At 43.6% G+C, this 12,792-nt stretch overlaps 1 protein-coding gene across 5 annotated transcripts in view; it reads right to left on the bottom strand.

The window, feature by feature from the left end:
* The window catches only part of TTI1 (TELO2 interacting protein 1), a 46,759-nt gene that overhangs the window by 26,989 nt on the left and 6,978 nt on the right, over positions 1 to 12,792 (bottom strand). For all 5 annotated transcript variants that reach the window (XR_005377838.1, XR_005377840.1, XR_005377839.1 and 2 more), the window contains exon 2: positions 491 to 2,830. Coding sequence is in view for 2 of the 5 variants with exons in the window: in XM_038572287.1 (XP_038428215.1) it covers positions 491 to 2,789 (2,299 nt within the window). In the remaining 3 variants the exon portion in view is untranslated. The remainder of the gene's footprint in view (positions 1 to 490; positions 2,831 to 12,792) is intronic.

Consider the following 12,792-nt stretch of genomic DNA (forward strand, 5'->3'; position numbering starts at 1 on the left):
ATCATCACAGAAAGTTCTAGTGGACAGTAATGTTCTAGCTCATCTGTGGTCTGAATAATTTCCTGTTATTCCTGTTCTCCATTAGCACAGATACTGAAAACTCCATGTACTGTCAGAAGCAGTTTGGCATACTAAAAAGAACAAAACTATCATAAATCCTGGCTTTGTTCCTTATTACCTGTGTGACCCTGGCTAAGTAGCTCTCACTGAGCCTTAGTTCTTTTCTGTAAAATAAAAATGATGTTTACATTTAGGCTGCAGGGTTTATGTCCCTGACACAGAACAGGAGCTCAATCTGTGGTAGAGATTATTAAAAGTATATATATATATATATAAAAGCAGCGGAACCCTGGCAGAACACATAGGATTGGACTGACAACTATTCAAATAATGTCCTCCATAGCGTAACCGCACACAAAAAAATAAGATTAGGCAAATAAGGATAGTAGGCCTTCCTCCAAATTAGCGTTAAAAAGGGCTCAGAATGTACCTAATGCTGCCAGCAGGGCATGCAGAACACCGACAAAGGAAGCAGCTCTCTTATCATAAAATTGGTCCAGGGTGGCCAAGACATCCTGAACCACATCTGCCACCAAAGGAAGCAGGCTAGCATCTGAGTTCCACAACATGACTTCCAAGACTTTTGGGGTATGGGGGTGCAGAGACAGATGACGCAGATTTAAAGAGATCCCATTCACCAAATAGTCCGAATTTTGATTGATCAGGTGCTGCAGAGAGTAGTAGCCACAAGTGTGGCAAATGTCCATCATGGCACTGGTAGCTGCTTGACTGATGAGCAGGGTTTGGTCCCCAGCCTTCTCCAGTACTGGATAGAGGGCTGTCATCAAGAGCAAACGAAAGTCTTTTCCTAGTGCATAAGCAAAGCGGCCAATCCCTTCCAACTGGATGCATATTTGCCAGATGTTGCTGTTCATGGAGCAAATAGTGGGACTCGGCTTTGAGAAGGCTGGAAAAGATGTAACTTGGCAGGTGTGTGCACCAGATGTGATGGCCTGGAGGCCCGACTGCTTCATTGTTAGCTCCTCTCCCACTTCTTCAGATTCGATACAAGTGGTCAAATACCAATTTTCTTGGCTTGTGTATTCTTCAAGTATAGATGTCACAATCTCTCTTAGCTCCTCTGTGCTTGTTTTAATATGGTTTTCGTGAAGATTCTCCACTTCCAGGCCAGCAGCCCCTGCAACCAGTTCATTCAGGATCATGGCGGCTTGCTTCCGGTAAACCACAGACTCGCGGTACAGCTCCATAAAGTGATCTATGAGCAAATAGACATCCCCGTAAAAACCGAGAAGCTGACACACCTGCTGCAAGAGCAGGAAAAGCCTCTCATCAGTGAAGAAGCGGAAGTATCTCCTCTGCATTGGGCTCCGTGGCTGCGTAGCCGCAGTCTCTGAAGCACCCAGAGGCCCAGAATTCCAGCACCGCTCCTCAACAACCTTGATGTCAGTCACATCTAATTCTAGAACTTGGATAAGCGCTTTGGAAAGGCGCTGAAGATGGGTCACAGAGTTGAGGACAAAGTTCACTCTGGGGCCCAAGAGTTTCAGATAACCGAGTAACAAGGAGAGAGTAGAGAATTTGCCCTGATCGTCCTGGGAGCTCATGAGGCGGGGAAGAGACGTGGCAAGGGAGTGCAGGTTTTCTGACAAGATGTCAGCAAAGGCTCTATTCCCGACCACTACTTTCTGATCTGCAAAATGTCTCAGAACTTTACTGCACTGGGCTTGGACTTCAGGACTCTCATCATTTACTAGACCCACCAGAGCCTTCAGAAGGGGTCCAGCTGATCCGACCAGCGATTGGCTGCACTTCAGGAGAAGGGCCTCGACCAGTTCTATCAGGGCCAGCCTCACCTTCCAGTGTGGGTGGCCTGAAACACACTCAATTATCTTTTTAATAAGGATAGTTAATTTGTCGCTGGTGTTTTTTACCCACTTGGCTTCCCTGTGAACCATCAGCTCTGCTACTCTGTGCTCCACTGCAGGCTTTGGTTGGACTTTTGATATCCTTTCAAGCTGTTCATCAGCCATAATGAAACTCACTGTCTTGTAGAAGGTCTTTAGGGAAGACACAATGATGCCATGCCCTTGTTTAAAGTCCCCTGTAATAACCCTGGCCAGTGCCATTGAAATTCCAGGTAAAAAAGAAGCAAACAAATCTCCCAGCTGCTTTTGCTCAAGCTCATCCAAGGACCTCGGATGGTCTTGACAATCACATTGAAAGAGTAGAACCTGTAAACATTTTAAGGCAGCGATTTTAATTTGCTTTGATTTCTCCTGTTCTGCTAGGTCCAAGAGTAAAGACACAGCAAATCCTAAACGAGGCAGGATGGAGGGCTCATAAAAAGCCAGAAGAATGTCCCCGTAAGCCGAGTGCATTAATGTGCTGAGGCCCTGGATCACAGCCAATTTCAACTCCTCGGACACAGCTGCGGGCTTTTGGGACTTGGGTGAATACAGACAAGCAGAGATTTCCGAAAAGAGCTCCTGGAGAAGTACTTGTTCCTTCACACATGTTGAAGAGAGGACAAATGTGAGGCATTCCACCACGCTCTGAATCAAGCGCTCTCTTTTGGGACCCGGTGTCTTCAGCGTAAATCGCAAAGGGAAGAGGATGTACTGCTGCAGCTCCTGAAGGGCGGAGTCACTCACGGCTTGTAATTGTGCCTGCAGATGCTCCACGTTCTCCACCGTCTGGGTCTTTGTGAGCTGAACACACACTGGGCGCAAGGCACCAAAGGCCTCCTCAGGAGTATCAAAAACTGCCATTGTGCAGCAGCCTCCTTCTCACTGAGGAAGCATCCTGTGGGCTGGAAGAAAAAACTTTTCAGTAAAGGTCAAGCTCAAAGCAAATACAAAGTGAACTTGCATTTTTTTTAAAGATTTTATTTATTTATCCATGACAGAGAGAGAGAAAGAGAGAGACAGAGACAGAGACACAAGCAGAGGGAGAAGCAGCCCCCGTGCAGGGAGCCCGATGTGGGACTCGAGCCCAGGTCTCCAGGATCACGCCCTGGGCTGAAGGCGGCGCTAAACCACTGAGCCACCAGGGCTGCGCGTGAACTTGCATTTAATCAATCAATGGACATTTAGTGGGGGCCTACGTGCCAGCCACCACACAAGGCATTAGGGAAGCAATGAAGAGAGGTGGCTGCTCTTCTCAGGGGGCCCCAGGCCAGTGAGGGAAACAGATGGACAGTTACAACACAGTCTGCTAAGAAATGGGATGAGCCTGGGCTCACGGTCCTAAGCGAGTGTGGAAGACCTATGCATCAGGAGCCTGGGTAAGCCAGGGTAGGTTTCTCAGGAAGAAAATGCTTGAGCCAGATTTGTGGGAAGAATAATAGGTGTCATGGGCTAGATTAAGGAGTTTGGCTCTTAACCTGTGGTAGTAATGGAGAGTCACTGAAAGTTTTATCTTTGTCAAGTTGACGTATAACATCATAGAGTAAAATGCACTAGTCTTAATGTGCAGCTCAGTGGATTTTTGTGATGTAGAGATCTATGTGACCACCACCTAAAACAAGACAGAGAATGTTTCCAGCACTCTAGAAGGCTCCCTCAAGCTCTTTTGCAGTCAATTCCTATTTTCCCTGCCCAGTGGTAACCTCTATTTTGACTTCTATCGCCATGGATTAGTTTTGTCTGTTCTTGCCATGGAGAGGTTTCAAGCAGGAGTTGATAGGATCAACCTGATGTGCTCAGAAGACCCTCCCCACCCCCACCCCCACTCCTTGGCAGCCAGTGACATGGGAGAATAGCCTGAGCTGGGTGAGACAGAGAGCAGAACAATACAGAAGGCAGTAGCCAGAGAAATGGGGAAATCAGGAGCGCACGCTATCACAGGCATCATGAGTGAAGAGAATCCAGCAGGACGGAAAAACGGAAAGCAGGCAGGCAGTGAAAGGAGACAGGTTTATAGGTGAGCTAAGGAACTGAACAACTTAATACCAGAGAGTCTTTTTTCTCTGTGAGAAGTTCAAAGTCATGGCTGACAGTGAAAAGAAGGGGGTGGTGGGGTAAACAGAGGGCTTGAGGAGAGAAATAAAAGTTTCAAATACTCCCTTTGGGGAAGCAAAGCATGCTGGGAAGACATAAAAGTGTGGCCCAAGGGTACTGAGGACTGAGCTGGAGACCATAAATGCATATAACTGTAAAATGTTGACACTGGAGGGAAGTTAGAGATCATCTAGTCTGGTGGGGTCTGTAGGTCTGTCTCTCTCTCCCAATCTCTCTTTTGGCTCAACTTGCGGGAGCTTCTGAACAGATGATGCCTCTCCCTGTCCCCAATCCAATGAACCCTCCTGAGCCCCACGGACCACAGGGCTGGCAGGCAAGTGTGCCTGGTGAATGTGGACAAGACCTGCTTAGCCCAGAGAGAAAACCAGTGCTGGATTTTCCTCCTGGGTCAGGAGAGGGCTCCAGGGCAATGGCCAGGCTCTAAAACCCTGGAGAGAGTTTGCTCCACAGGGCCCCATGGTCTCCTGCAAGGAAGGGCAGTATTGGTCACTGTGAGGCTTGTTGGGGGGATATCTCTTGGTCTCTGTGACACCCCCCCTCCCCAAGAAGCTAAGGAAGGGCAGAAACTCAACTCTGCCCTATTTCAGGCTATTGACACCAGAAGGCTCAGCCAGGGATTATTGCCATCCCACTGGCACCGGCTCACAAACAGATCACCAGAGGCTGCTGTGCCGTCCCCTGCCCAAGGTACTATAGTTGGAACAACAGGAGAAGAAAACCACTGAATGGGACCCAGCAGTCAAAGGCAGGAAAAGCAAGCAGAGCACTCTCTGAGGTGGTAAGTCTGAGATTAACAGAACCACTAAGGGAGACAGATAAGAGACAGATAAGAATATGAAAAATAAAAAGAGCAATAAAAAAGTTTGATCACACGGCAAATGATATCTCTTTCAGAATTTTATTTTTAGATTTTATTTCTTTACTTAGGGCGAAGAGAGAGAGAGAGAGCAAGAGCATAAGCTGGAGGGAGGAGACAGAGGGAGAAGCAGATGCCACACTGAGCAGGGAGCCCCACACAAGGCTCGATCCCAGGACCCTGAGATCATGACCTGAGCTGAAAGCAGACGCTTAACCAACCAAGCCACTCAGGCACCCCCCCTTTTAGAATTTTAAGGGCATCATTTTCCACACCAAAAAAGCTCAATTGATGGGATTAAAAAAAAAAAAAAAAAAAAAAAAAGGATGGTTAATTACTGAGATCCAGTCAGTGGTTTGGAAGATCAAGTAGAGCTACTTTAAAACTCAGAGCAGAAATGCAAAGAGATGGAACTCGTGAGATTTGGAGAACCAACATGTAAATAGCTGGGAATTCTGGAAGGAGACAAAGGGCCAGATGGAGGAGCCAGAACAAATAAACAACTGAAACATTTCCCTGAGTTGCAGAAAGATTCATCTGGAGACTGAAAAGACAGAAGGACACACTCCTAGTCACATTCTGGTAAAATTCCTGTATGCTAAAAGAGACAGTGGAAAATCATACATGCTTTCAGGAGAAACAAACAAATAACTTAGAAGACTGGCTCTAGTTTTCTCATCTGCAATCATGGACACCAGAGGACAATGGACTGCAAATAAAGGACTGTGGCCCCCAAATCCTACATGTGGCCAAGACAGTCACCAGTCAGACTGCAAGAACATGAGCAAGGATTCAGAGAGGGCATTACTCACACACACACTCTCGAGGAAGATACTTGAGAAAGGATTCCATTCAAATGAACAACTCGAAATAAGATAAATCGGGAAGATGAATGAGGAAGGAAACAGTACCTTTTTTTTCTTTTAGCGTGGAAAACTTATTTCCAGTAAAATGTTTAAGTGGAAGCCCAGCACACGAGGTAGATAAAATCAGAGGGTCTGGTTGAAGCTGGAGTGAAGGCAATGGTCTGGGGCTCTACATCTCTCTTATCCATCTCAAGGGTTTCAAACAGACATCCTGCACCCCCTGGAACTATGCTCTCAGATTATATGACACAAACGGCAATAGGGCTATTGAAGTGGGAACACACAATATATCCAGAACTGAACTCTGATCACTCTTCCATGCCTCCCTTGGTGATTTATGGCCCTTACCTGGGCTAAAAGCTTAGCCTCTCTTTCTTCTACCTCCCTTTTAATTCCACCATTCTCTTAAATTTCATCAATTCTACCCCTTCAACATCTTTCAAATCTGTTGGTGATAACCATCCATTTAAAGTTGGACTGACCGTAACTGTTTCCTCGATGGCCCCTGGCCTCACGTGGTTACCCTTCTTGGATCCACATTTTACACTGCCATATAAGTAATCTTCCCGAAACAAAAAATCTGATCACTCTTCTCTGTTTAAAATTCTCCAACTGCACTCCCTAGTCCACCTATTCACGAGGGCCCACCACACAAGGCCCTTCGCCATCAGGCTCCTGCCTATTTCAGTAATCTCAGCTCACAGGGCTTCACCCATCCCACCTGAAACTGCAGCCATGTGAAATGACAAAACGTGCAATTTCCCAAACAGGTGGTGCTCCTTCACATTCAACTGCTTTGTCCTGTTTCACATTCACCACTGTGCACACTACTACCACGGTACTTCATACACCGTATTGTTTTGTATCCATCTGTCCTAGCTACTTTAGACTGGGCCATCCTACGCCTTGAACCTAGAAGCACATCTGGCACATGACAAGCACTCAGAAACAACATGGTGCCTATTCTGCTTTGAAGTTGGATACGGTAGGGTATTGGCAGGCTAATGCTCCTAACAACTAGAAAAAGACAGATAAATTACGAAGATAATTTCTTAAAGCATAAGTAGTTGTGGAAGCGATGAGGACTATGTGGGCGAGTACTCTAGCTAGGGTTGAATGTTCAGTGAGCCCACAGTCAATAGCTGTTTCTTTTGGCTTTTTTTTTTTTTTGCCCACTCTGGACATTAGCTCAGGAGTACAGCATGGCCCAGGCCGAGGGCCATCACTGAGGCAAGAGAAACCACAATGGTTTAAAAATGTGGTTATGTGGGGCTGAGGGGGGGACAAACCTGCAGTTTTCAGACATCTCAAAATACATGGCTTCTGGAAAATAAACGACTGAGAAATGTCCAAATACAAGAAAGAGATCAACTCCTCCGATTCAAGAAACTCAGTAAATCCAGGTTGGCGGTAGAGAGAAAAACACACACAGACATATCACAGTCAAACTGCTGTAAACTAAAACTAAAGAGAAAAATCTTAAAAGTAATGGAGCAGAAAGACTGACAGGTCCTTCTCCACAGAAATGATGAAACCCAGAAGACAGTAGAAGGACATCTTTAAAGAGCTAAGAGGAGGGCAGTCCGGGTGGCTCAGTGGGTTCGTGCTGCCTTCAGTCCAGGATGTGATCCTGGAGACCCGGAATCGAGTCCCACGTCGGGCTCCCTGCATGGAGCCTGCTTCTGCCTCTGTCTCTGCCTCTCTCTCTCTCTCTGTCTCTATAAATAAATAAATAAAATCCTAAAAAGAAAAAAGCTAAGAAGAAATAACTACCAGGCTTGCATTTTATACCCTATGAAACCAGCTTTCAAACCTGAAGGTGAAATAAGAGATGGTTTATGGATTAAAAACTAAGTGAACTCATTGACATTAGGTAATGGGAAAAAATAAGGGGAGAAAATGAACCTAGATAGAAGCATGGCTATGTTGGAGGTAATGAAGAACAATGGAATATACTGATATAAATTAATACTAACTGTACAAAACAATAATTCTATCTTTTGCAGTTTAAGTATAGATCTAAAACCAAAATGCAAGATAATGCACAAAAGAAATGACAAATACCCACCATTTGCTTCAACGTGGATGGAACTGGAGGGTATTATGCTGAGTGAAATAAGTCAATCAGAGAAGGACAAACATTTTATGGTCTCATTCATTTGGGGAACATAATAGTGAAAGGAAATAGACGGGAAGGGAGAAGAAATGGGTAGGAAATATCAGAAAGGGAGACAGAACATGGAAGACTCCTAACTCTGGAAAACGAACTAGGGGTGGTGGAAGGGGAGGAGGGCGGGGGGTGGGGGTGAATGGGTGACGGGCCCTGAGGGGGGCACTTGATGGGATGAGCACTGGGTGTCATTCTGTATGTTGGCAAATTAAACACCAATAAAACATAAATTTATTATTAAAAAAAGGTGCATGGGAAGGGATGTAAAAGGAGTTATGTATACGAAGAATCTCGCAGTATCAGGAGGTGGTATGATTATATTAGACTAACATATCAAGAATACATGTTGAAATTTGTAGGGTAAAGTGCCAAAAGAATTATAAAAGAAGTATACTTAGTAAATTCAGACAGCGGAAAAATGGAATACATATTTTTGGATTTATCCAAATACAGGTAAAAAATGAGAAAAAGAGAAGCAAAACCTGTGAGTCAAACAGAAAATAAATAATAGAATGGTAGACAGATAGAAGGCTCACTGAAACAATGATTACATTAACACAGACTTTCTCAACAGTGGCACCATTGACATCTTGAGTTTGATAATTATTTGTTAGTGGAAGGCTGTCCTATGCATTGTAAGATATTTATTAGCATCTTTGGCCTCTGTCCCCCAGATGCCAGTAGCATTCCTCCAGGTGTGACAACCAAAAATGTCTCCAGACACTGCCAAATGCCCCATGGAGGGCAAAAATGGCCCTTGGATGAGAACCACTGGTATAGTCATCAAAATCCCAACGGAGGGAACACCTGGGTGGCTTAGCGGTTGAGCGCCTGCCTTTGGTCCTGGGCGTGATCCTGGAGTCCCGGGATCGAGTCCTACATCAAGCTCCTGTCATGGAGCCTGCTCCTCTCTCTGCCTGTGTTTCTGCCTCTCTGTGTCTGTCATGAATAAATAAATAAAAAGTCTTAAAAAAAAAAATCCCAATGGGATTTTTGTAGAAAGTAACAAAATGACTCTAAAGTTGATATGGGAATGCAAAGTGCCTAGAATAGCAAAGACAATCTTAAGGAAGAGGAATTAGATTGGTAAATTATGGTAGTAGAAGTTCTTACACTATCTGATTTCAAGATTTACTATACAGGTACAACAAGTAAAGTCAGTGTGTTATTAGCATAAAGAATGACAAACAGAATAGACCCTTCATATGCAACAAATCCATATACCTCACAAAGGCAATGCTGAAATGACCTGGTGGAAAGAACAGTCTTTTTAATGGAAGGTGCCGTGTCACTTGGCTATCCCCTTATGGAAAAATATATATGTCTTGATTCCATCTGACATTGGATTTAAATGTGAAATGTAAAGAAAATGTAAGAAAACAGAGAACAGCATCTTTGTGATCTTGGGGTAGGCAAAGATTTCTTAAACAGGATACAGAAAAGGGCTAACTATATTTAAAAAAAAAGGATAAACTGGATTACATTTGAGTTAAGAACTTCTGTTCATCAAAAGACATCATTAAGAGAGTGAAAAGACAATCCATAAAGGAAGGAAAGATGTTTGCTATATGTCTGACAAAATACTCATATTGATAATAAAAGATTTTTCATAAATCATTAGGAAGAAGACAACCCAGCAAAAAACATAGAAAAGGACTTGAACAGACATATCAAAAAAGGAGATTTCCAAATGGCTAATCAACATATGAAAAAAGACACTAAACATCATTAGTCAGGAAAATGCAATTTAAAACTTCAATAAAATACTGTTATACACCCACCAGAAGGGCTAAGCTGAAAAAAAAGGGAGAAAAAAGACAATGAAAATACTAGGTGTTAGCAAGGAAATGAAGCAACTAGAACTCTCATTCAGTGCTGGTAGGAGTGTAAATTGGTACAACTAATTTGGAAAACTCTTTGGCAGTATCTATTATTTTAAAGGTGAACATATGCATGGTCTATTACCCAGTAATTTCACTCTTTGATAAATGCTCAACAGAAATGCATATATAAATATATCAAAAGGTGTGTCAAGAATACACTATACACAATTGCCCCTGAAAATTATTGAATGCCCACCTCCAGTAAAATGGATAAATTGTGGTATATTCTCTAAATGGAGTATTACACAGATAAAGATTTACCACAATTGGACATCTTCAAAAGAACAGGTTATAGACTCAGAAATATATAAACTAGCTTTTTGTAAGGAAGAGAGTATACCAAATTGCTACTTTGAAATGACTATAAAAGGCAATCATATACCTTTATGGGATGGCCATGAAATCACATTTGTGTGACAATATGTCAATTACAGAAGGAATTGTTTAGAGGTTTAGAGACTTAGGAGTCCTAGCTTCTATTCCTATAAAATGCAACCCTGATTATTTAAAGTGGTGCTGCAAAGTTTGATGTTTCTGTAACTGACAGCACCAGGGTGTTCTGGCCCACTGGGATGAGGCATTCAGAAAGAGTGGATTATCTGGCTGAGTAGAGAAAACTGCCCAGAGTTCAACTGTGGCAGACAGTGACTGAATAAACATAAGCTTAAATAACCAGTTCCCGATTGCTGATGGTCAACTACACCCTTCCTAGTTCAGCATACCCACACTGTGCATGGGAAGCAGTCACTGGAGTGGCAAGGGAAGAGAACTGTAACCATAGTGCATGGCTGAGCCCATTTCCCCCATAGCCCCTTCTCTCCCCATCCTCCCCTCCTCTCTCTGCCTTGTCACAAGGATAGGCTAGGGACCATCCCTGGGCCATGGCATACAGGTGGTGAAGACAAATGGGACAACAGGCACAGGATAAGGTACTATACCTTACAGACACTTAAAGGATAAGATGGTAGATCACAAGGCACTTACTGTATCATACAATCAAGAAGTGAAAAGGGGAGAAAAAGAAAGAAGTCCAAAGGACAACTGGAAAGAGAATGAACATCAACTGTGCAGTGTTCGTGGAGGGAGGAGGATTTGTGCTGGAATTCAGGAATTACGTTTGGGACCGTGAAGGAAGGCTGCTCAAGGTAAAACACCTGTTACAAGCAAAAGCAAGAAGGAAGAAAAGTCAAAGCATCTAATAAATGCAGAAGCAAGACAGAGATGCCATCACAGCAAGTAAGCCACACTTCACCAAGGACTGACATTCTGACTACCTGAGCCTTTGCACTTGCTGTTCCACCATATATTCATCTTTTAGGCCTTTGCTCAAACATAAACACTGAGTGAGCCTTCTCTGATCACTCCTATTTAAAACTGCAATCCATCCTCACTCTTCCTCTCCCTGGCACTCCCTATCTCCTTTCCCTGACTTCAGAGTTTTTCTCCATAGCACTTAGCACCATCCATCAAACCAGATTACCTACCTATTTATTTGTTTATTGTCTCTCTCCTCTCACTAGAATATAGGCTCTAGGAGAGTGATAATTGACAGGTTTGTTTATTGCTTCTGGCACACAGCAGGCATTCAATAAATGCTTGTTGAGTCAACAGCCATATTCTGGTTCTTTCATTGCTAGAGCTTTATTATCAGCTATGCCTGAATTGGATCTGGGTAAAAACTTCCATACTCTTCTTCTCTTGGGGTAATTTCTATGGGTAGGTGACATCATCCTTTATGATAGGGTCTTGTTACATTAATTCTTTTTTTTTTTTTTTTTTTTTTTTTATTATTTATGATAGTCACAGAGAGAGAGAGAGAGAGAGAGGCAGAGACACAGGCAGAGGGAGAAGCAGGCTCCATGCACTGGGAGCCCGACGTGGGATTCGATCCCGGGTCTCCAGGATCGCGCCCTGGGCCAAAGGCAGGCGCCAAACCGCTGCGCCACCCAGGGATCCCCTTGTTACATTAATTCTTAAGGGGGAATCATAGCTCTAGATTTTGGCTAGGCCACTTTTAGGCTGTTTCCAAGACAGGGAGAGAATAAGAACACAAATCTGGCTAACTGGATTGAAGTCCTGGCTCTACATCTAGCTGTGTGATTTCCATGAATTTCAATTTTCTTCAACATAACATAAATTTGGTAGATAAGATTTTTCTCCAAAAGTCCTAACTTTGAATAACCAGCATATGGATAAAAAGACTGGGTTCAGATTCCAAAAACAAGAGTTCCGACATAAGAATTGTCAAAACAGGTTCTCGAACAGAAGGAAGAGAATTAATATTTGTTGGAGAAAACCTCACCAAATGCCAGGCATGTACTAGGTATTTTATGTCATAAAAATTCCTCATCCATCAGCTGAGTAACACAAGGCTCAGAGAGGTTAAGTGATGCCCATGGTCACGCAGCAAGCAATGCTAGACCTGGAATTCACCTGAAGCCTATGTGACTTCAAAGGCTGTGTGCACACTTTCCACCATACCAGAGGTTCCTCCAGTCTGTTTATTAGAATCTAAGGGGAACAACGTAAGCACAGATTCCGGGGCCCCACACCAGAGCTACTGAATCAAAACCTACTTTGGGGTGGGGGGGGATGGTAGGTATGCTTATGAATCTATTTTAAAAGTTTGCAAGGTCAGTGTGATGACCAGCCAGGCCTGGTATACATTCTACACAAACTCTGTCTTCTGAAGAATGAGAACCAGGTGATCAAAGTACTTGCTCAGTATCCATCTGGCAGTAGTGTGCAGAGTACGCTGGAGGACTACTGCCCTGGGTGAAACTGACTGGTTTATTTGTACACCTCTCCAACCAAACAGTATACTTTTTTAGTGTTGCAGCTTTACTTGTGATTTTTCACAGTATCTGCCAAACAGTTTCCACTGTTTGTTTAATAAATGAGTAAAAGAAGCTGGATAAACATTAAACCTCTAGTATATCTGAAACTTTGTACCTTCCTACTCATCTTTCTTTCTGCC

The sequence above is a fragment of the Canis lupus genome, chromosome 24, assembly GCF_011100685.1.
Source record: "Canis lupus familiaris isolate Mischka breed German Shepherd chromosome 24, alternate assembly UU_Cfam_GSD_1.0, whole genome shotgun sequence".
NCBI lineage: Eukaryota > Metazoa > Chordata > Mammalia > Carnivora > Canidae > Canis > Canis lupus.